Raw genomic sequence first — 23,759 nt, 5'->3', positions numbered from 1 at the left:
CTCATGAGGAGCAGAGGAGGTAAGGCCTTAAGACTGCCTCTTTCCCACCCTTCTATACCCTCTGTTGAGCATCTTTTTCTCCAGGGAAGTGTTAGACGGAAGCAGCCCCTGTGCTTCCCCAAATGCAGGGACTGGGGGAGTGCATGGCAGGCTCTCGCATAGCCATACACAGAGAAGGGGAAGTTTCTTGCTTCCCCTTTGCAAGGCCCACTCATAGTCTGGCACTGAGTAAATGTTTGGTTTTGACAGGTGATTAGGTGGTAGCCGCACAGGTTACAGCCATAGCATCCCATCCCCTCCCAGGAATGTGCGCTGTTCCCCTGAAGGGGTAACATTGTGAGCTTCACCCAGATGTGTTAATTTTCCAAAATGTGGTGGAGTTTTAAAGAGACGTGTTTGTGGAATGTTGATTTATTGTTGGAAGTGAAGCTGTAAATAAATTTATGATCTGAATATGCCTTGGGTTACTTATGGATTACACTGTCCACATATGTCTGAGCCTCACCTTGAAGGCATGCTGTGCTGAGTGAAATGCCATGTCAGTGCTGCTGCTGCCACCACCTCTCTGTGTAGGATTTTTGCAGTGTCTCTTCTTTATTTACCTATCTCCAGCCAATAGAAGTGACCATCACACCAAAGAGAACATTCCCTTCTTTGTAGTCATGGCATGATACGTTAATTACTCCTGGGGACATTCTGCGCCAAAAAATTAAAAATTCTGCACACAATATTTTAAAATTATGCAAAATTATACACATTTATTTGTCAAAATATCACTACATAATCATACCAGTTTCAATTATTTTGGTAATTTATTTCAAAATACCTGTCAGGAAGTATGTCTATAACAATACAGACACACACAAAAAAATTCCCCCGAGATTAGAGAGTTAAAGATATTTCTATGACAACCCAGTCCCTGTTTCCCTGCCTGATGCTTGGTCCCAGGCTTGGTCTCATGTCCCAGGAGTTTCCTGTGCACCGCTGTCTCCTCTCAGGGTGTGCTGGGAATTGCAGCTGCCAGGAACCCTCTATCTCCCTCAACTCTTCCCCTCCCTCATCCCTCCGTCTTCTATGTGCAAGCTGGGCTGTGCCAGGTCCAGCGGTCCCTAGTGGTGGCCAGCAGCACTGCAGCCCATTTCAGTGGGAGAAAGGAAATTCTGCACACACGTTAATTTCTGCAAAATTCGGCATTGCGCAGTGATGCAGAATTTCCCGAGGAGTAATTAATGACTTTAAAACCTGCGTGGAGCACCAGTTGGCAGCTTTTTTTCTTTAACTTTAACTTCTGGAGTTCCAGTTATTTCCTTTTACATTTCTGCTGAAACTATGGAATTTCTTTTCAATATCTAGATACACACAATGGTAATAGCTCTGTTTGCATTCTAACTTGCTCAGAGCTGCTTACAAGCAAATTCATATCCACCACCAGATTTGGCCTACCAGTGTCTTATCCTGCTAATCCACTATGGTAGCAAGCAGTCGTGGGGTTTATAAATATTGCTATTGATAACTTTAGCAGGCTAGACACAAAAAAAGTGACCTGAAGATTCCTTTTCTGAGCCTGGTAGGTATTTAGAGCATTATATAGGTCACACTATCATACTGGGAGTTAAGAAGAGAAAACACTCCTGGAAGGCATATCCAGCAAAAAACCTAGTTTTTCCACCTCTGTTCTTAATGGCTGAGTAATTGCTGAACATACTCAGCTGAACCACTCAGGAATTGGGAGGAGGGAAGTTGGCATCAAAGTGCTTTTTCTTCAGCTGAGCCTCCCTTTTGCTGTCATTAAATGGACTAAGAATGAAGGGTGAAGCAAATATCTATCAAAGTCTTATATGGCTTCAGAGTAACATAAAACATCAGTGGGTTTTTCTTTGTTACGAATTTACAGATATTCTCTCACTTAAAATCAAACTAAGGAAAAAACAACCCTGAGGTATTCCTCCTTCATGGTAACATTGTTTTCCCTGACCTAAATATGAATTGTCAAAGGATAGTATATATCTTTCTCCACTTAGAAGGAATGCTTGGATTCTTTAATGCTATGTCCATTTCTAAGACAGTGCAAGGTTGATTGGTTTGTTCTCTGAATCTGACTTAGTGTCTTTTCTCTTAGCCCTCCCATGAAATCTGGTAACATGATATGAGCAGGTATTGACGTCTGATGAACTCTTCCTTGCTGAGTATAAATCTTCACTTAAAAAAAAACAAAACTGTCCAACCTATTTGCTTTTTTTTCTTTTTCCTTTTTTTCTATCCTGTCCAGAACCAAACTGTCTTACTAACTGCCCCCTGGGGACTCTAACCCTGCCTGCCTCACTGCTGTAAGTTCTTTCTACCTTGTTTCCACAACTGTCTGAAAGCTTTAGTTTTGAAACTTTGAGCTAGTGGAGATATGTAAGTAGCAATAACAACAATACTTGAGGTAACCAAGAACATCCAACAACAGCTGATTCCTATACACTTCTGCCCTTAAAATGTTTCTTTCTGACTTGGAATAGTACGCTTTAAAGATTGGACTGTTCTGCCTTCTGCCATTATTATGTTGGACATGAACATTGATAGCTCCCATTAGCTTCCTTGAGATTTAAATGGACACTGTCAGGTCAAATTTAGGCCAAAATTTAAATTCTGTGAATATAAACTTTTACAAAACCTAGGACCAAAATAAATGTATCCATGTTTCCCTCCCCTTCTGCCCCCCCCCCCACAATTTTCAGTGGAAACAATTTTCCAACAAATACTCACAACCCTGTAGTGTTTTCAACAATCTAAAAGTGAAACTGACTAGAAACAAAAATTTGAAATTATCTAGCCCATTTTGTGATCTAAGCTTAGAAACGTGAATAATCAATGATCCGAATAAATAACCAAAAGGAAATGTCATTTTTATAAATTGCAATTTTTATGATCTATGCTGGTTGCATGAAATTTTGATTTTTAAAAATAATATTTTGGCAGTGTCCTTTTAATTCTTTAATTTCCTTCATGCATTCTAAGAGCATATACGGATAATTAGGATTAATGTGCATGTAATCATGACTCCTAGAAAAGATTCGTTTTTCAGCCAACAAATTAAAAGACTGTGTGCCCTGAAGCACCAGGACTCGCTCATGCAATGTGTGTTGGGCTGTACATGTGTATATCACCGATAAGAATGAGGAGGACTTAACCCTGCTTTTCTGTCAAAGCTGACCAACATCTGTGGCTATATTACATAGATAGCCAAAACTGTTTACCATTGCCATAATATTGACTCCCTCTCGGTTTGGTGAAAGCAAACAAAGCTAGAAAAATGTAATTAAAAGCTGCTATTTCAATAGAGACCAAGACACAAGCCCAGAAAAATACAGCCTCAGCTCATCCTGTTGTGCCTCCTATAGGTATTGGTGCACATAGGGACTTCTGTTAGAAAGTCTCAGCACAGTACAACATACCATGTGTTCCCTTAGGCACAACAGGATAAGGTGAAGTAAGGACACAGAGGCAGTATCCTTACTAGTATTGATTTATACTTCAATCTTAACGTTGTTTTAACAGACAGTTGTTTTTAAGTTTATAGTACAAATGTGTATGTCTGCAAGTGATCGTAGGGCTCTTTGCTAACCAGCACTTATGTCATTCACAATATAGTATTGCTCTTCAGAAATGCTGAGGGCATCTCAGTAGAACATGATTTTTATCAGTAATGTGGTGTTACTGATCAAACTTTTAGCTGCCTACTGTTTAAAGATTAGGGGTTGGCCCTTCTCAGAGGCTGGCTGAGCTCTGGCGATAATCTCCTCCACAACCTACATATGTATATGCCGCACACACAGGCAGTCTGATGTCCTCTGGCTCTCTTGTTCTACAACATTCATCTTCCATCCCATTTTATTGTCTGAGATACTTCTATATTACATCATCTTGCTCGATCACTGCGTATCATATCATGTTACCTAATTCAGTATTTCTTAGTCACTTTCCTCTCTTTCTCCATACATAGATGGCATGATATTAAATTTTTTACTTCCTAATTTATTGCTCTACTGTTCATTTGGTTTGGTTTGGTTTTGGGGGTTTTGGGGTTTATCATTCTTTCTCTCTTCCTTTGCATCATTTGATTTATAAGTTCTGCCTTCATATTTTGCCAGTTTGTATTCAGATTTTATTATTGTAATTTGCACATAACTCTTTTACCCTTTACAGTGATCTCTCCTCAGTGTATGCATTTCTATATGTTGACAAACTCAGCTGATTTGCTTTTATAGTTTTTAAGCTATTCAGCCTCAGAAATTGAAGATTTTTGCTTTGGTGGCACAAGGCAGCCACACTTCATGTAATCAGTCAATTTGATATAATGCGCTTGCAAAATGTGCATGAAATCTATCTGTTCTGTGGGAGAAGTCTATCAATATCAGAAGTAATTATCACCTTTTAAATATAAATAGGGTGCCAATGTGAAAAATCACAAGTGCTGTTTATCTCTACTTGAACAAAAGGCCTACAGATCCTGCTGCAGTGAGATGATGTTGTAGCAAATTAAATTTTCAGACCTGCAGATTTTCATCCTTTTTTTGATTGTGGATATCCATCTTTAACCTAGAGTACCACTGAATTCCTGTAACTCAGGCTCAGTCAGTTGGCAACAAGGATTGATACGTTGTAGATATTCAGTTCAAATTCTTAGGCAAGCCTCCTCTTTAATGTAGTTGGAAGCAGTAACCAGTCCCATGCTCAGTACTCTCCAGCTAAGCAAGTCTTGCCTGCATTTCAGGGCTGGTCTACACTACGGGGGAAAATCGATCTTAGATACGCAACTTCAGCTACGGGAATAACGTAGCTGAAGTCGAAGTATCTAAGATCGAATTACTCATCGTCCTCACGGCGCAGGATCGATGTCCCCGGCTCCCCCTGTCGATTCTGCAACTCTGTTCGGGTTGGTGGAGTTACGGAATCGATATAAGCGCGTTCGGGGATGGATATATCGTGTCTACATGAGACACGATATATCGATCCCCAACCAATCGATTGCTAACCGCCGATACAGTGGGTAGTGAAGACGTACCCTCAGTCTGACCTCTGAAGCAGAGGAATGAGCAAGTGCCTGCTTTTCACCTCACTTGCAAATACAATACCTGCCACTTTGCTCCCAGTTTAGCATTTTGAAGCAATGTGATGGATAGTGGGGTTTACTGAATTATCATGCAAATATACCTTGCAGTTCTTCTTCTTTGTAGCCCAAGGAATATTAGCAAATGGAAGTTTGTCGGCTGCTTCAGTTCACCAAAACCTTCTCTCTTTTCTTCTTTTCTTTTCTGTTCCATCAGTCACAGACGTAAATGTCGATATTTTTGTGTGTAGAAAAGTGTGCTGCTTGGTTTTGTTCCCTCTCATAAGATGCTTAGTTATCATTTGGTTTTTGGTTTTTTGCACGTGTAAATGGGCAGTATACGAGTTACTAATATATTTTCCATCTGTTTGCTGCAAAGGAACTACCTTGTTCTGCACTAGCTCCGTCCCTAGAATCCTGCTTCTCACGGCCAGAGAGACCAGCAAATCGGCGCCCACCTTCAAGATGGGCTTCACATTCCCCTACTGCCTCACAATCTCAGTCAACTGGAGATTTGACTTCCTTTGAGGAATATGGAAGCAAGAAACTTCTGATGGAGAACCCAAACCAGTGATGCAAGCCTGCATGAATTATCACGGGAAGAATTCACTGTAATTTGCATTTTAGCACCATCACCATGGCCCGTCTTTCTCAACAAAGAGAGATCTAGTTGTTGAGGTCAATGAATGTTTTCAAGATCAGCTGCTGAATGTCCAACCTGTGAAACAGTGATGTTTCTAGAATGAAACAGTTAACGTGCCTGTAATAACTTAATTTTTTCATAGCTCAGAAAACTATTTTTGTCTCCATCTTTTCTACATACAGTCTATTAACAAAAAAGGTAAAATGATATAAATATAAAGAATAAGATTTAAAATAATATGTACATTAAGTTTTAATGGAAACTGAATGCACTCCCTCTCCCCCAGTACTGACTGCCTGTTTGTTATATTTGCACTGTTCTGTCTTTTATTTTGGGGTTTTGTTGGGGAGGGAGGAGAGGGGTTGAGTTTTTTTAGGGTTTTTTATTTTGTTTTCCCCATATAAAACTTGGGTCTTTTTAAAGTTAATTTTATTCTATTTTAATGTCAGTGTCACCAATTTTAAAAGAGGAAGGTTCTTAGGGATGCTTCATACTGTCAGAAGCAGTACATTTTAAGTAGTGAAAGCCGTTAAGGTAGTTGACTAGAATTGAATTAAATAAGCTGGAGGGGAATACAGGTAAACACACCACATTTAAAAGAGAAAAGAATGCCTCAGAAAGTCTTGTGAAGTTAGCTGTATAATACACATACAATACTTGACTTGCATGCCTTTGGGTTCCTAGCACTTTAGTGCACGTACATACTGTTGCTCTACTTGTACCATCACATAAATGTGAGTCAATCCATTTCACTGTAATATTGTTGTGAAATTACCTGTACTGTACTTTTATTGTTGGTATTCTTGAATTGACTAAACAAAAAAAAGAGTTTTTAAATTATTGTTAACAGTTCAGCTGGCTATGTACAGTGTTTACTGAGAACTTTCTTTGTTTTGGGAAAACATTGAAGAACTCTGGGCATACTAAATTGTAATTGGTCTTATTTGAGTCTGTTTGAGACCATGTGAAGTGGAAATAAAACCCTCAGTATTTACAAACCGCTAGAGTGCTTCAGAATGTTTGTTTCTGATCTAGGGTTCTCTGTGTTAATTCAACTGAGAACACTTCCTTCTTCTACAAAAGGAAAGAAGCAAAAGTTTGTTTAAAGACTTGAGATATTGACATACATACACACTCTGGGCCTGCTTCTATGCCCAATGGAAAGACCTCCCCCACAGACTTCAGTGGACATTGGATCAGGCCCTGCATGCAAATATCTAACCAATTTAGAGGATTTCTCGTTTTCTTTACTGTATTTTGCAGAAAAACAGACGTCCGACCTTTTTTCCTCAACTCCTTTGATAAATTATTTTTGGGGTGTGGTTTCCAATCATTTGTTTGTGTGAAAATAAGCACACGTGTAATTACTGTTCAGCACTTTTTGTGAATGTTAAATATAACTGCATCATCTTGATTTTTTCACTTACTTTGGTCATCACCACTGTGCCAACATTTATCCAGGTAGCACACAGAGGTATTTTGAGACATTGCTATCTGCCTAGACTGTTTATAGGAAATGACTTCACAGTGTCCAATACCACTCTGGTGGAAACTGTCCATTTATGGTTTTCCTGCAGTGCCCCTTCCTGTAATATCTAAGTGCTAAATGGAATTGATATCTTTAAAGCGATGTTCATGGTGAAATTAGAGTGAAGTTAGTTCTTCTCTTCTAGGGTTATTTTTTCTTACCATGTTAGTATTTTCTTGTTTTCTATTAAGGCAATAAGGCTTTGGCAAATGAGTGAATCTTAGTGTTGTAAAGAGGGCAAGCCTATACTTCCTCCTAGAATTTGTTCCAAATGTGAGTACCTTTGCTTTAGAAGGCTTTCTCTCTGGCTTTCACAAGTGTCATCCTAGATTTTGTTATCAGCATTTTCCCAGAGATCACAGCTGACAAAGGAGGGTCATGGAGAAAAAGAGATGCTCTAATTGTGGGTAAGTGTTGAGTTTTTGATGTCAATCAATGTATGATGCATCACTGCTATTCTGTTGGGGCAGCAAATATTTTCTTACTTTTTTTTATGTGAGCAACTTAATTTTCACTAAATTACTCTGTTATTTGATTCAAAATGTTTGAGAGACATCACTGGAGCAAGGAAAGGATTTTCTGAAAGTGAACCTTTAGTTGCTCCATTGCTTAAAACTTTTATGGCGAGAAAATCTATGTAATAATTACTTGGTTTTCTGCACAAGTATTAACTGATGTCTCAGAACATTGTGCTGGCCATCTCGATCCTGAAGTTTCAGTTCAGCCCTTGCATTCCTCAACCACACTCTCTATGTTTAAAAGGTCAAAGAATGGTTGCGGTTATTACAAAAGTGGTATTATCTCTCAAAGGCAGAAAAGGTCCCTGACTGCCTTCAGATCTTACAAATGCTAAAACAGCCATGTTAGAGAAGATGGAGTAGGTGGACATTGTTTCTTAGGTTGGCAAAATGTTCTCTCTGAGATCAAATATGTTATTGTACAGGTGATGAACAATACTGAAGATCACAGGGATCAAAGTGCAAATTTGTTTCTTACGATATTCATGGTAATTTTTATTTTGAATAACGCAGTGCAAAAGTGCACATAACTGGTTAATGGCTTGCTACCGTAAAGTGATATTTGCCTCTGAAATCAGCGACTACAGCCAGCCGAAGGGATTAGGACCCAGCCATCCTGAAATAGTAAGATGTCTGAGGATAAACAGCTTGCTGCACTTTATCAAGTCAACTGCTTACATAACAGCAGGAATCACTAAAAGCAGAGAGAAGGATTGGAGCACAGAAAGAGAAGGTCAGCACATAGAAATGCTTCAAATGATCTTAAAATACCATTAAAAAAACATAAAATCCTTTCTAGTCTAATTAGCGAATACAACAGCAGCATCCAAAATGTTACACATTTCCACGGGCTCTTTGGAATCATCAAGTCTTTTATCTTCCAATATTGCTGCAGGTGATGGGGGGAGGAAGGGGTTTCTTTTTATCCTGGCACATTCTATAAATACTTAAATAAATCTTTACATGAATTATAGGCCTGTAATCCAGCTAACGTTATTTTAAGGGAAGTCTGAGATAAAGTAAAAGCCCAGATGTCAGAAAGCTTGTGGGTAATTCAGTATCTGTTAGGTTGTTGAATTATTACCTCACCAAAAAATGCAGGCAAGAGAATCCGAGGAGACTGCCACACAAATTCACACTTAAAGGGGTGTAAATGTGGCTGTCCTGGCTGCTTCTGATGAGACTGAAATATATAGCTGGGTTTCACTGAGCCTTGTTGGCACCTGACCCCTTGGCCTTGGGATACGCCTAGTGTTCTGACTTAAATGCAACTCTCTGTGATGTGTTCTTGCATTGTGTCTCACCAGCAGGACTCTATCGCAATTCCGTTCATCCTCCAACCAGCATATGAGGGCTCAGGGACAAGCTGCACCTGTAATCTCTCCCCCAGTCTCTACCATAGGCACTCTTTCCACATGACAGGCCTCTATCTGCACACTTCCCAGAGTGGAACCCCGTGGTCCAGCCTACATTAGACTAGCTCACCAAATTACAACACCCTCTATTCCCACTGACCTGCCAGTTACAGAGTAAGTGGTGCTTTATACTTCCTTGCAGTCCCTCACAACTGCACCCTTCAAGTGACAGGTTTTGCTACCTTTACTGCTTTGCCCTTGGAACCCTGTGCTTCTGCGACTCTCAGACTGGATGCCAGGGTGGCAGTCCACCATTTTCCAACTGTATTAGCACTACAAGCCCCACTGCAATTGGCACCTGCAAGACATTCCTCTCCAGGTGCCAGTGGTTGGTTAAAGTGACTCAGAAGAGCACCTTCCAAACAGCCATGTTGCCCATTTGCCCAAAGGTACCCTGCAAGCAGGGAGAAAGAATTAAACCCACAATGGGCCCACACACCTGGGTCTTGCCTACAGCTCATCACCTCTCCCAAAGCTTAGGTGAGCCTAGCTGTTCCAGACATCCCACAGAGCCCCTGCCTTAGTTCCATGGTCCTGCTGCAGGCTTTGTCTTTATCTAGGCAGGAGACAGGCCTTGGCTACACTACAGAGTTGCAGCGCTGGTGAGGGGGTTACAGCGCTGCAACTTAGGATGTGTACACACTTACACAGCACGGCCAGCGCTGCAACTCCCTGGTTGCAGCGCTGGCTGTACACCCGGTCGAGCCTCGGGTGTAGAGGATCCAGCACTGGTGATCCAGCGCTGGTCAGCAAGTGTAGACACCCACCAGCGTTTTTATTGACCTCCGTGGGCATAAGTAGGTATCCCAGCATACCTTAGAAGCCTCTCTGGTAATCATGCAAACTCCACTGTCCTGGGCTCACCTGACCCCTCCTTTAAATGCTCCGGGAATTTTAAAAATCCCCTTCCTGTTTGCTCAGCCAGGTGTGGAGTGCAATTACTCAATCAATCAGCGACCATGCCTCCACGCACCAAACAAGCCCCAGCATGGACCAGTGCAGAGCTGCAGGACCTCATAAGTGTTTGGGGAGAGGAGGCTGTGCAAGCACAGCTGCGCTCCAGAAGGAGAAATTATGATACCTATGGGCAGATATCGCAGTCCTTGATGAGAAGGGGCCATGAATGGGACGCGTTGCAGTGCAGGGTCAAAATAAAAGAGCTGAGGAGTGCTTACTGCAAAGCTCGTGAGGGAAATCGCCGCTCAGGAGCTGCCCCCACAACCTGCCGTTTTTACCAGGAGCTGGATGCCATACTTGGGTGTGACTCCACTGCCAATCCGAGGACCACGATGGAGAGTTCAGAGCAGGGAGAAGTGGGGGAGGGTGTAGAGGAAGGCGACAGTGAGGCTACTGGCGTGGAGGGAGACACTCCGGAGTCCCAGTACACATGCAGCCAGGAGCTCTTCTCAAGCCAGGAGGAGGCTAGCCAGTCGCAGCAGCAGGAAGTTGATGGTGAGGAAGAAACTGAGGATCGTGCTCAGGGTAAGCAGATTTTTATGTTTTTGGAGAGGAGGGTTTGGGTTATGGCTGCCTGCATGCATGCCTAAACATGGAATAGCCCATTGATTTGCTCTATCACGTCTCTGTAATCTGCCTCAGTAATCTCTTGAAAAGTTGCAGCCAGAAAGTTTGCAATTTGCTTTCTCAAGTTGATCGGGAGAGCCACCGTGGTCCTTGTCCCGGTCAGGCTAACTCGTCCGATCCATAGACTCATAGACTCATAGGTCAGAAGGGACCAATATGATCATCTAGTCTGACCTCCTGCACAAGGCAGGCCACAGAACCCTACCCATCCACTTTTATACAACCCCTAATCCAGGACTGAGTTATTGAAATCCTCAAAACTGGTTTGAAGACCTCAAACTGTAGAGAATCCACCAGCAAGCAACCCATGCCCCACGCTGCAGAGGAAGGCGAAAAACCTCCAGGGCCCCTGCCAATCCGCCCTGGAGGAAAATTCCTTCCCGACCCCAAATATGGTGATCAGCTAAACCCTGAGCATGTGGGCAAGACTCACCAGCCAGCACCCAAGAAGGAATTCTCTGCAGTAACTCAGTTCCCATCCCATCCAACATCTCCCCACAGACAATTGAGCAGACTTATCTGGTGATAATCCAAGATCAATTGCCCAAATTAAACTATCCTATCATAACATCCCCTCCATATATTTATCAAGCTTAGTCTTGAAGCCAGATAAGTCTTTTGCCCCCACTACTTGCCTCAGAAGGCTGTTCCAAAACTTCACTCCCCTAATGGTTAGAAACCTTCGTCTAATTTCAAGTCTAAACTTCCTAATATCCAGTTTGTACCCATTCGTCCTCGTGCCTACATTAGAACTAAACTTAAATAATTCATCTCCCTCCCTAACGTTAACGCCCCTGATATATTTATATAGAACAAGCATATCCCCCCGCAGCCTTCTTTTGGCCAGGCTAAACAAGCCAAGCTCTTTGAGTCTCCTTTCATAAGGCAGGTTTTCCATTCCTCGGATCATCCTAGTAGCCCGTCTCTGGACCTGTTCCAGTTTGAATTCATCCTTCTTGAACATGGGACACCAGAACTGCACACAATATTCCAGATGAGGTCTCACCAGCGCCTTATATAACGGTACTAACACCTCCTTATCCCTGCTAGAAATACCTCGCCTAATGCATCCTAAAATCGCATTTGCTTTTTTAACAGCCATATCACATTGGCGGCTCATAGTCATCCTGCTATCGACCAATACCCCAAGGTCCTTCTCCCCCTCCGTCGCTTCCAACTGATGCGTCCCCAACGTATATCTAAAATTCTTATTATTAATCCCTAAGTGCATGACTTTGCACTTTTCACTATCGTATTTCATCCTATTACTCTTACTCCAGTTTACAAGGTGGTCCAGATCTTCCTGAATAGTATCCCTGTCCTTCTCCGTGTTAGCAATACCCCCCAACTTTGTGTCATCCGCAAACTTTATTAGCACATTCTCGCTCTTTGTGCCACGGTCAGTAATAAAAAGGTTAAATAAGATCGGTCCCAAGACTGATCCTTGAGGGACTCCACTAGTAAACTCCTTCCAGCCTGACAGCTCACCCTTCAATACGACCCGCTGGAGTCTCCCCTTTAACCAGTTCCTTATCCACCTTACAACTTTCATATTCATCCCCATCTTTTCCAATTTAACTAACAGTTCCCCATGCGGAACCATGTCAAACGCCTTACTGAAATTGAGGTAAATTAGATCTACTGCATTTCCTTTATCTAAGTAATCCGTCACCTTCTCAAAGAAGGAGATCAGATTGGTTTGGCACGATCTACCTTTAGTAAATCCATGTTGCAGCGAGGGGTGGGGGGACCATGGCTGCACACAGGCAAGCTGCATAGGGGCCAGGGCGGTATCCACATTGCTGTAGAAGACCCTCACTCTCTTCCCAGGTAACACGCAGCAGTGATATGTCCGGCAGTAGGAAACCCTGTTGAGAATTTAGGGATACTTGAGTGCAGGGCGCCAGGTTCGCGTTTCCCCAGCCCATTGCGCTCTGTTGTTAACCCCCCCCTCCAAGCAGGCATCCAGCACCGCGGTGCGCTCCGGTGTTCCCCACCCCCCCTCCAAGCAGGCATCCAGCACCGCGGTGCGCTCCGGTGTTCACCATCCCCCCTCCCAGCACGTAGGCATCCAGCACCGCGGTGCGCTTTGGTGTTCACCACCCCCCCTCCAAGCACGTAGCCAGCCACGCGGTGCGCTCTGGTGTTATGCACCCCCCTCCCAGCAGGTATCCAGCACCGCGGTGCGCTCCGGTGTTCCCCACCCCCCTCCCAGCACGTAGCTAGCCCCGCGGTGTGCTCCGGTGTTATGCACCCCCCCTCCCAGCAGGCATCCAGCACCGCGGTACGCTCCGGTGTTATGCACCCCCCCTCCAAGCAGGCATCCAGCACCGCTGTGCGGTCCCCCCCCCCACCAGCAGGACGGTGTGAACGCGTACCAAAGCCCAACCCCCCCCCCACCAGCAGCTCGCCACCTTCCTGTTCACTATTGTCCCCTGTTCAGGACACCAGCTACCTCCTGTACCCATTGCAGATAAACCCCAGTGACCCATCGGTCAATTCCCACTCCCAAGGGGAACTCAGGGGAAAACCACTCACCCCATTGCTCGCCATGACTTTAGCTTCCCTGCCCTCTCTGTGTTATGTGAGGTATGTGAGAAGGATGCCACCAAAAGTCTAAAAAGTCCTTCACTGTGTGATAATAAACAATGTAGCCTCTGTGTATTACATGGTTCTATCTCTCTTTTTTTCTAGTGACCTTGAGTAATGCAGCCGGATCACCGGCCTCACGTAGATTGCAGAACTTGAGACAAAATCCCAGAAAATCAAAAGAGGAATTGATCAAATCAGTTATGAATCACTACAACAGAGAAAGTAGGAAGACACAGGAATGGAGAGAGAAAATGTATGAATGGAGACAGAGTGTACATGAATGGAGGCAAACAGAAAGCAGGAGAAAGGAATTGTCTGCCAAAAAAACCACAAAGCAGATGATAAGCCTCCTGGCTCGCCAAACTGAGTCTTTCGAGTCTCTCGTAGCCATGCAGACAAATATGTACCGTTGTAACCCACAGCCCTCCCTAAGCCCTCTTTCTTGTTCCCCAGTATTTCCACAAAACAACTTTCTCCAGCAGCCAGTTTCTTATTACCCCCAGCTGCCCCCAACACCTGTACGATCACCTACCAGCCCTGATAACTGTAATTCTTACCCTGTTCACTCCACCCCCATTACCCTGCAGCATAGTAATCCTGAAGTGCAGCAGACATTGAATAGTGATCAAAATAGGACATATTCAAACCTGTGAATGTACAGTCCACCACCCCAACCCCCTTGCCTTTTATGTACTGTATGTTGAATAAAGGATTTTTTTTCTTTTTCACTACGTTATATTATTGCTGGAAGTGGTAAATATTGTACCCCAAGGTACAGCAAAGCACATCAAATGCACCAAACATTACTGTTGGCTCTCAGCATCAAATTGCTCCCTTAAAGCATCCCTAATCCTTGAAGCCCTTTCCTGGGCCTCCCTATTAGTCCTGCTCTCTGGCTGAGCAAACTCATCCTCTAGGCGTCGAATCTCGGAGGTCCATTCCTCACTGAATCTTTCACCCTTCCCTTCACAAATATTATGGAGGGTACAGCACGCGGATATAACAGCGGAGATGCTGCTTTCCCCCAAATCTAGCTTCCCATAAAGACACCTCCAGCTGGCTTTCAAACAGCCAAAAGCACACTCCACAGTCATTCTGCACCGGCTCAGCCTGTAGTTGAACCTGTCCTTGCTCCTGTCAAGCTTCCCTGTATACGGTTTCATGAGCCATGGCATTAAGGGGTAAGCGGGATCTCCAAGGATCACAGTGGGCATTCGACGTCCCCTACTGTGATCTTGCAGTCTGGGAAAAAAGACCCGGCCCTCAGCCTCCTGAACAGGGAACTGTTCCGAAAGATGCATGCATCATGCACCTTTCCAGGCCATCCTGAGTAAATGTCAGTGAAACGCCCACGGTGATCCACAAGCGCTTGCAGAACCATGGAGAAATACCCCTTGCGATTAACGTACTCTGATGCCAGGTGGGGTGGTGACAGAATAGGAATATGCGTCCCATCTATTGCCCCTCCACAGTTAGGGAAACCCATTTCTGCAAAGCCATCCACAATGTCCTGCACGTTCCCAAGAGTCACAGTTCTTCTTAGCAGGGTGCGATTAATGGCTGGGCAAACTTGCATCAGCACCATTCCAACGGTAGACTTTCCCACTCCAAACTGGTTCGCCACCGATCGGAAGCAGTCTGGAGTTGCCAGCTTCCAGATTGCAATAGCCACCCGCTTCTCCACTGGCAGGGCAGCTCTCAATCTCGTGTCCCTGCGCCGCAGGATAGGGGCGAGCTCAGCACACAGTGCCATGAAAGTGGCTTTTCTCGTCCGAAAGTTTTGCAGCCACTGCTCGTCATCCCAAGATTGCAGGACGATGTGATCCCACCACTGAGTGCTGGTTTCCCGAGCCCAAAGGCGCCGGTCCACGGTGCTGAGCACGTCTGTTGCTGCCACAAGCAATTTAGTGTCTTCACCGTCAGGCGATTCAATATCATCGTTTGACTCCTCACTGTCACTCTCACTTTGCAGCTGAAGGAATAGCTCCACTGCCATGCATGATGTGCTGGCAACATTCATCAGCAAGGTCCTCAGCAGTTCAGGCTCCATTTATAACAAAAACCGCAGAAATCGCGCTGCAGAATCACAATGCCGCCAAACTGCTCGGAATGTGTAGCAAAGCACCACGGGGCGTTGGAACAGGAAGCGGAAAGACCCGCACACTTTCTTCCCCTTCCCACAAGCCACAGCGCCAAAATGGGATGAGGTGCTCTGTGGGATAGCTGCCCACAATGCACCACTCCCAACAGCACTGCAAGTGCTGTAAATGTGGCCACACTGCAGCGCTGGTTGCTGTAAGTGTGGCCACTCTGCAGCGCTGGCCCTACACAGCTGTAACTACCAGCGCTGCAAAACTGTAAGTGTAGCCATACCTACAGTCTCTCCTCCTGAAGTGTCTCTGTCTGTCTCTTCCCCTCTCTCTCTCTCTCTCCCTCTCTCCGAGTCTGTCCTGTTGAGTCTATCTCTGAGCAGCTGCTGCCTGCTCACCTACCTTTTTCTCTCTAGGCATCGGTTTTTAGTAGCTTATTGTTCTTTTGATCTTAGGCTCTGGCCCTGGAAAAATAGGCCTGTTAACCTGGCTAGCAACAGGCAGGTAGTAATTCTCAATGACTAGCTCATGCATTGTTCTCCTGAGAACCCTGGTATTATTCTCACTGGAGATTCTTTATCTCTGTCATTGTTTTGTTTCTTGCTTGTTTCTCTTTTAATTTAACTCCATTCAGCCAGCCAGAACAAATCAAGGAGGTAAATAGAGGTACATATAATTGTCATATAAAATAATACCGTTATCTCCCTCATTCTCCACACAGTCAAATCTGCTTTCTAGACAGGCTTACCAACTTCAGGCAGACTCTGCATCCATTCTCCAGCTGGTGATTTCTCTAAAGCTTTACAAGGTCAAGGGCAGCTTTCAGAAGAGAGGCCATACTTCTCAGCTACTTCTCATCGGGTTTCTGGATAGCCCTCCAACTTCTGGCCCTATTCCCTATAAACAGAGATCCAAGACCTGCTGCTCAAAATGGCCATTTTCCCATTCCTTCTGGTGGCAAGGAGTTAAGGCTTCTCATTATTTCATTGCCTGTAAAGATACTGGAGTCTGGAGGCTCTTGCCTGGTCCTGGACTTGTCCTTCATCAGCAAGCTTTGCAAACCATGCTGGCTTTCACCGGTGGAGGTCCCCAACAGTGGAACAGTGGAACATCAGTCAGGCACGAGGTGGTAACAGTTCAGCCTTTCTTCCACCAGTTGGTTTGAGAAGTCCAGTGTTACCCAAAAAGTGAGCAACCCTAGTCAAAGAGAGGCTGTGGCTAGGGCAGCTGGGGCTGCACAGATGCAGTGCATCTCCTAGGCAGCTTCTGCCGTTGGGATCCCCAGTTGTTACTTAAAATTATCATCCCCTAGCAGGAGCCCTCCTGAAAGGGTAGGTGGCAGGATTACCTCCAGCTCTCCCTAATGGGCACAGGGACCCAGTTTGCACAAGGTTGTGTGACTTTAGGCCTAGGTCTAGAAGGTAAGATGAGAGAAGAGAGGACTGTAGTAAAAAGAGAGGCAACTTCTCCTTTCTTTCTAGCAAGGTAGAGTGGCCCAGCTGCCCCAAACATAGTTATACCTGAATGGAAAGAGAGAAGATTATTTTGCACATTGAACTTTAAACTGAGATCAGCCTTACAATATCTCTTTACATGTGCTGAATATTACCAGGTAAGAGACTGCTGCTGCAACATACAATGTGAATCCTATTAGATGCTAACAAAGGTGAATTTTGTTTTGTGTTATTAAATGCCTAGATTTTTACACTTTAATGAAATTTTAATCCCTCTAGTAGGATGTCCTGGACACAGACATTTTCTTCAAATCTCACTCTACATGCTTCTCCTTCACTCTTCAGCACTTCGAATCCTCATGTATTAGGATCTGGAAGTAAAAGTCAAGAGAAAACGTACCATATCAAAGACATATTTCAGACAGATACTTTTCTTATTGGACAGACTGCTTCTGAAACACCAAAACCTGCAAAAATGAACCATTTTAGCTTCCAAAGTCTTGCTATAAGTTGCAACCTTGGTCTTTCCACCTTGTCGTCTTATCTGCAGTATGAGTTGACTAGCACACTTTTGAGCAATTTAAAATAATACATAATTATAATAAGAATCCTCTCATGCTGTATTTCTCCCTCTCCCCCTCCTCCCTAGGCTTTTGTACCCGAGCTCCAGCCCCAACCACAATGTCACACAACTATTTTTAGCTTGGTAGCATGAGCTCAAATCTGTCTTGTTTCTTTGAGGTTCACAGACTGGAATTGAAATTAACTTCTAATCTTCATTTAGCGCCACCCCCCATGAGGTTGTTGTAGGCATAGAAAAACTGTATGCATTCCTTTGTCTGAATCCCTGCATGCTACATTAGTAAAATAGAAAAACACTTAATTACCGTCCGCACATGTACATATGTTAAGGTAGTCATTTTATCAGCTAATTCCATGACAAAACTCATGACTTTTGAGAGTGGTATTTTCTTAGTATAAGTTTACATGTTTTGTCATATCTCTGACAAAATCACCGCCCTGGCTCTACGAATTAGCTCTGTTCCCCTTCCCACACGAGGTGGCCAACAACAACACAACCTACGTTTCCACCACATATTTGTATTTGCAATGCAACAAAAGGAAGGGTGATTTTGTATGTCCCTCTTATATGCTTTATGAACATATATATGTACAGTCATACAAAAAGTCAGCATCAACACAATGGTAATGTTGAGAAAACAAGCTCCCAAGAGTCAGGAAACGCAGAGGTAAGACCCTTAACCCTGCATCTTAAGGAATCTACCTTAAAATAATGGGGCTGATTCGAATCTCACTTAAACCTATTTTATGCCAGTGTGACTCTGATGGAGTTACTCCTGATTTGTGCCAGGGTACTTGACATCAGAGTTGGACCCATTGCCTCTCTCTTATTTTATTTCTCAAAGTAATGCAATATGTAATAGACAACAAGCATCAGTTCTATAACTGTGTTTGATGGATGAGCTCCTGTTGCAGAAGAGAATTCAAACCCCTGAAGGGACTGACATGCTAGCTAGTGCCATCTTAAAGTGGAAAGTGATTACCCAACAGTAGAAAGATAAGGTAGCATTATTCTCTGAATTATAAAACCTCTTTACATCAAGAGAGGAAGCAAAATTATGTTATTTATTCAGAAACTGCAGCATTACAGTACAAAATGTCAGCATTAATCATCTCCCCCTTTATGTGAGTTACCTTTTACTCAGCAAATAATTAGCACATTTTTCTAGGACTGACCTAAATAATTTAGTAGAAACAGTAGAGTCAGAAGACTTTGACTATACTCTTGTTTAGAAGGACTACAGGGACGGTGATTAGCAGTCTTCCTGACTTACATTAATTCTTCTTAAAGAACTGTGAAAAACTCTATTGTGGACCCAATCCTACAAACCTTTAGTGCTAAGGATAGTGTGCATTTTGTTTAGAAGTCCCATTGAAAGTCCTATGATTAGCCCACAACTAGGGATGCTGGTCTTTCCAAGCCCTGAGGCACCAACCTCCAATTCTGATCACCTGAAAGCTCCTATCAAGCTGATGAGATAAAAGGTCCTTCAGATTAGATGGAGGGAATTCAGAAGCAGAAATGGGAACAGGCACCAGCCTGAAAAAAAGGAGCAAGCCCATTGTATCTGAAGGCACTCGTGATCTGAAAAAAAAAATCCCACCTAAATTTAAATTGCCATTTGAGATCATTAGTGTGTTCCCTAAATTTACAGTGGCCCACATACCAGAAATACCCAGGTTTCTGCCTCTATTTTCTTGTCACAGTAGTCAAGGAACTCAGTACCATCTGGGGTAGATTCACACACACATAATTGAAGCCTGTAGAGCTCATCGGGCAAGCACTGGCCAAATTGAAGATGCAATGTGACATTTTTAACGTTGAAGTCCATTAGGCCAGGCTTCCGGTGATTTTAGTCTCCGTCAGGGTGACACACAATGCTGACAGAGAAGCTTATTAACCTTGTGCATTATGGCAATACAGACACAGTAATTACAGCCTCGAAGCAATGGTTTAAACACCAAGTAGTGTATCATGTACAGAAATTTCATTGCTAGCTGTTTGGAGACAGTAACCCAAAGGTTACTGTTCAGAGGCAAAATACACGTAGCAACTCTATTTTCTTGTCACAGTAGTCAAGGAACTCAGTACCATCTGGGGTAGATTCACACACACATAATTGAAGCCTGTAGAGCTCATCGGGCAAGCACTGGCCAAATTGAAGATGCAATGTGACATTTTTAACGTTGAAGTCCATTAGGCCAGGCTTCCGGTGATTTTAGTCTCCGTCAGGGTGACACACAATGCTGACAGAGAAGCTTATTAACCTTGTGCATTATGGCAATACAGACACAGTAATTACAGCCTCGAAGCAATGGTTTAAACACCAAGTAGTGTATCATGTACAGAAATTTCATTGCTAGCTGTTTGGAGACAGTAACCCAAAGGTTACTGTTCAGAGGCAAAATACACGTAGCAACATAGTCCATGTTAACAAACTTTTTAAAGAAATACATAGCTGAAAACTGACCACTTTTAAACAATCCAGAAACAGAAGGCAACTGAATCAAATGCATGCAGGACTATGGCGTCCCAGAGTATATTGCACTGTGGCTGGAGCCACAAACAAACCTCTCCCAATTTTTGCTTTACATTGTAGATAAAATGTTCAGTTTTCAACATTTATTTCAGAAGGAAAATAAAATGGGGGGAAAAGGGAGAATTTTTTTTTTTGTACATCCCTGGAATAGGCCAGCTGGATTTTTTTCTTTACTTTTTAGCACTACTTATCATTCTTGCTTCTAGCCCTGCTCCCACTCCTCCCTGGGAAATGGCAGAGCCAACAGCCAGGTGTTGAAAAATGAACAGCAACAACATTTATTGTTCTTCTTCAGTTTAAATCCATTCACTTGTGTCATAAACGGATAGTTAAGAGTTAATGGAACAGAAGTACTTCCTATCTCTTTTGCCTGTTAAGGGTTAATAAGATCAATGAGCCAGGCTGTCACCTGAGCAGAGGACCAATCAGGGGACAGGATACTTTCAAATCTTGAGGGAGGGAAGTTTGTGTGTGTGCTGTTAGTTTTTGGTGGTTGTTCACTCTGGGGGGCTCGGAGGGACCAGATGTACAACCAGGTTTCTCTCCAATCTCCCTGATACAAGTTCTTATAGATTCAAAATAGTGAGTACTAGGTAGATAAAGCAAGTTAGGCTTATGTTTGTTTTCTTTATTTGCAAATGTGTATTTGGCTGGGAAGAATTCAAATGTGTATTTGACTGGGAAGAGTTCAAATGTGTATTTGGCTGGAAGGAGTTCAAATTTGTATTTTGCTGAAAGGATTTTAATTTGTACTTGTATACTTAGGCTGGAAGGGTATTCCCAGTGTCTATAGCTGAAAGACCGTGTAACATATTCCATCTTAAATTTACAAAAATAATTTTTACTGTTTTTCCCTCTTTAATTAAAAGCTTTTCTTGTTTAAGAACCTGATTGTTTTTTTTTATTCTGGTGAGACCTCAGGGGATTGGGTCTGGATCCAGCAGGGAATTGGTGGGGAGAAAGGAGGGAAGGGGGAGAGGAAGGTTAATTTTCTCTCTGTGTTAGGATTACTTTCTCTCTCAGGAAGAGTCTGGGAGGGGGAAAGAGAAGGAGGTGGGAAGGTGAATTTTCCTCTCTGTTTAAAGATTCAAGGAGTTTGAATCACAGTGATCTTCCAGGGTAACCCAGGGAGGGGAAGCCTGGGAGATGCAACGGTGAGGGAAAGGGTTTACTTTCCTTGTGTTAAGATCCAGAGGGTCTGGGTCTTGGGGGTCCCCTGGCAAGGTTTTGGGGGGACCAGAGTGTACCAGGCACTGGAATTCCTGGTTGGTGGCAGCACTGCAAGTACTAAGCTGGTAATTGAGCTTAGAGGAATTCATGCTGGTGCCCCATCTTTTGGACGCTAAGGTTCAGAGTGGGGAATTATACCATGACAACTTGTGTTTTAAAATGTATTTGTTCAGGGAAGCTCAACCTAAAATAAGAAGACAAAGTATAACTATACCCAGGGGTTCTCAAACTGGCGGTGGGGACCCCCTCAGGAGGTCACAAGGTCATTACATGGGGGGTCGCAAGCTGTCAGCCTCCACCCCAAACCCAGCTTTGCCCCCAGTATTTATAATGGTGTTAAATATATTTTAAAGAATTTTTAATGTATAAGGGAGGTCGCATGCAGAGGCTTGCTGTGTGAAAGGGATCACCAGTACAAAAGTTTGAGAGCCACTGAACTATAATATATACCTTAAAGGTGGGCTAAGTGGTCAGTCAAAACCATGCTTTAATTAGCTTAGTATGTCTTTGTGATTAAAGGCTGGCATTTTCTAGGATTTACAGTGGCAAAAAAAAATTCTCTAGGGAATATGTCATAGGTCATTTTCTTTCCTTCCTTACTCATTTTTGCTGGTAAATTTCAGTTTTTTTTCATTAGGTTTCTTGCATTTGGCTCCCTCCCTGAATAGTGGAAACATACAGGCATTACCGAATGATGTGTACATTCTCTTCTGAGCTTCCTCGCAGAGCGTTTGGCTTCCCAGCAAGCAGCTCAGAGTACTATCATGAATGTAAAACAAGCTCTAGCTTTAGGCAGCAACATACAGCACACTGGCACACACATCAAATTGCATACAGAGCCTTCTCCGTTCCAGAATTGTTTTAGAAGGTGCTGCTAGGCTGTGTAAATATAGAACATCTGTCCGAGGTGCCATGGCTTTGGAGTGCTTTATAATGAATGTTCAAAATATCCACACGTTCCATTATAAGTGCATATGTTTTGCTAATGCTGCTAAAAGTTACATGGTCTCTCATTGTCATTTTGAAAGGTTATTATGAATAACTGAAAAATTAGCTCCTTGAACTCTTTACTCCAGGTTATGAACAATGGGGAAAATTGCATGAATCTAAATGTAAAACCATCCAAATTACTTGGACTGTGCTTGGTTGATTGGATTTTCTGGGAAGCCTGGGTTTTGGCAATAGGGGCCAGGTCAGCCTCAGAAGGAGGGCACTAATGTTCACTTAGTGGCGCTGTCCAGGTATCTGGAAGGCAATTGGGCTGGGAGCCCTTGTTATTAGGGTAACCACTGCTTGCGTTAGGGAGGCACTCGGTGATGGACACCCAATATTTTACAAATGGGAAAAATGAACATAGGTGTTAAATCCCAAATGAAATCAAAAGGAGTTGGGGGTACTCAGAACCTGTAGGACCTAATCTTCAGGTGTCTATAGTTGGGCACCCAAAATTCGGTTATATTCTACCCTAGTCTACTCAAGTTCTTTTACCACACTCCTCCCTGTAGTATCTGAGTGCCTTCCAGTAGTACCTTGAACAACATGACTAACATCTGTCACATGTTGGTTCTATCATCCTCTCACGGGGGGGAGAAATGTGTGCAGCAGAATTTTTTTAACAATATATAACTGCCCTGGCTCCAAGCCATAGCGTGCCTTAAGATAATGATCAAGACCTTAAACTTTATTGGATAGTCTAGGGCAGGGATTGGCAACATTTGGCACGTGGCCCGTCAGGGAAATCTGCTGGCTGGCCGGGACAGTTTGTTTACCTGCAGTGTCCGCGGGTTCAGCCGATCTCAGCTCCCACTGGCCACAGTTCGCTGTTCTAGGCCAATGGAGGCTGCGGGAAGCGGCGTGGGCCGAGGGATGTGCTGGCTGCCACTTCCCACAGTCCCCATTGGCCTGGAACGGCGTACCGCAGCCAGTGGGAGCTGCAATCGGCTGGAGCTGAAGATGCTGCAGGTAAACAAACCATCCCGGCCTGCCAGCTGATTTCACTGATGGGCTGTGTGCCAAAGGTTGCTGATCCCTGGTCTAGGGAAAGCCAATGTATGGAGCAGAGGATGGTTTGGTGTGATTGCAGTAGCCCATGTTGCTGAGGAGGCTCACTGCCATATTCTGTACTAGCTGGAGCTTCCTAAGCACAGATGACTTCATGTCCAAATATATTACACTGCTATAGTTCAGGTGACAGAGGTGTGAATAACTGAAGCCAGATCATTGTTGCGGAGGACCCATGTCTCCTAGCCAACTGGTGTAAAAGTGATCTGTTTAAGGTCTTTGCAGGAGTCAGGGACGGAACTCAAGCTGCTCAGGCACTACATTGATGTGCCCAACAACTACATATCAGGAGTTTGTGGTGCCCACTCTTGTGTTCAGGCCACACCCTGTCTTTTCATTATCCTGATAATACAATAATTTTGCTCTGGTGCCTGCGTGACATGTCCTTAGCAGTAAAAACGGCCTGACATTCCTAGCCTTTATAGTG

General features: G+C 43.7%; 1 protein-coding gene across 5 annotated transcripts in view; it reads left to right on the top strand.

Moving 5' to 3' along the window:
* Positions 1-6,736, top strand: part of MTCL1 (microtubule crosslinking factor 1) — a 205,281-nt gene extending 198,545 nt beyond the window's left edge. For 3 of the 5 annotated variants that reach the window (XM_030552782.1, XM_030552780.1, XM_030552779.1), the window contains one exon: positions 5,475-6,736. In XM_030552782.1, coding sequence (XP_030408642.1) covers positions 5,475-5,669 — 195 coding nt within the window. In that variant the 3' untranslated portion in view covers positions 5,670-6,736. Of the gene's footprint in view, positions 1-2,269; positions 2,328-5,474 lie in introns of all 5 variants that reach the window. The other 2 variants (XM_030552783.1, XM_030552781.1) reach the window with 1 other exon arrangement.
* Positions 6,737-23,759: the final 17,023 nt, after the last annotated feature.

Source organism: Gopherus evgoodei, chromosome 2, assembly GCF_007399415.2.
Source record: "Gopherus evgoodei ecotype Sinaloan lineage chromosome 2, rGopEvg1_v1.p, whole genome shotgun sequence".
NCBI lineage: Eukaryota > Metazoa > Chordata > Testudines > Testudinidae > Gopherus > Gopherus evgoodei.
The sequence above is the reverse complement of the archived record's forward strand: the minus strand, read 5'-3'. Positions and strand labels throughout refer to the sequence as shown.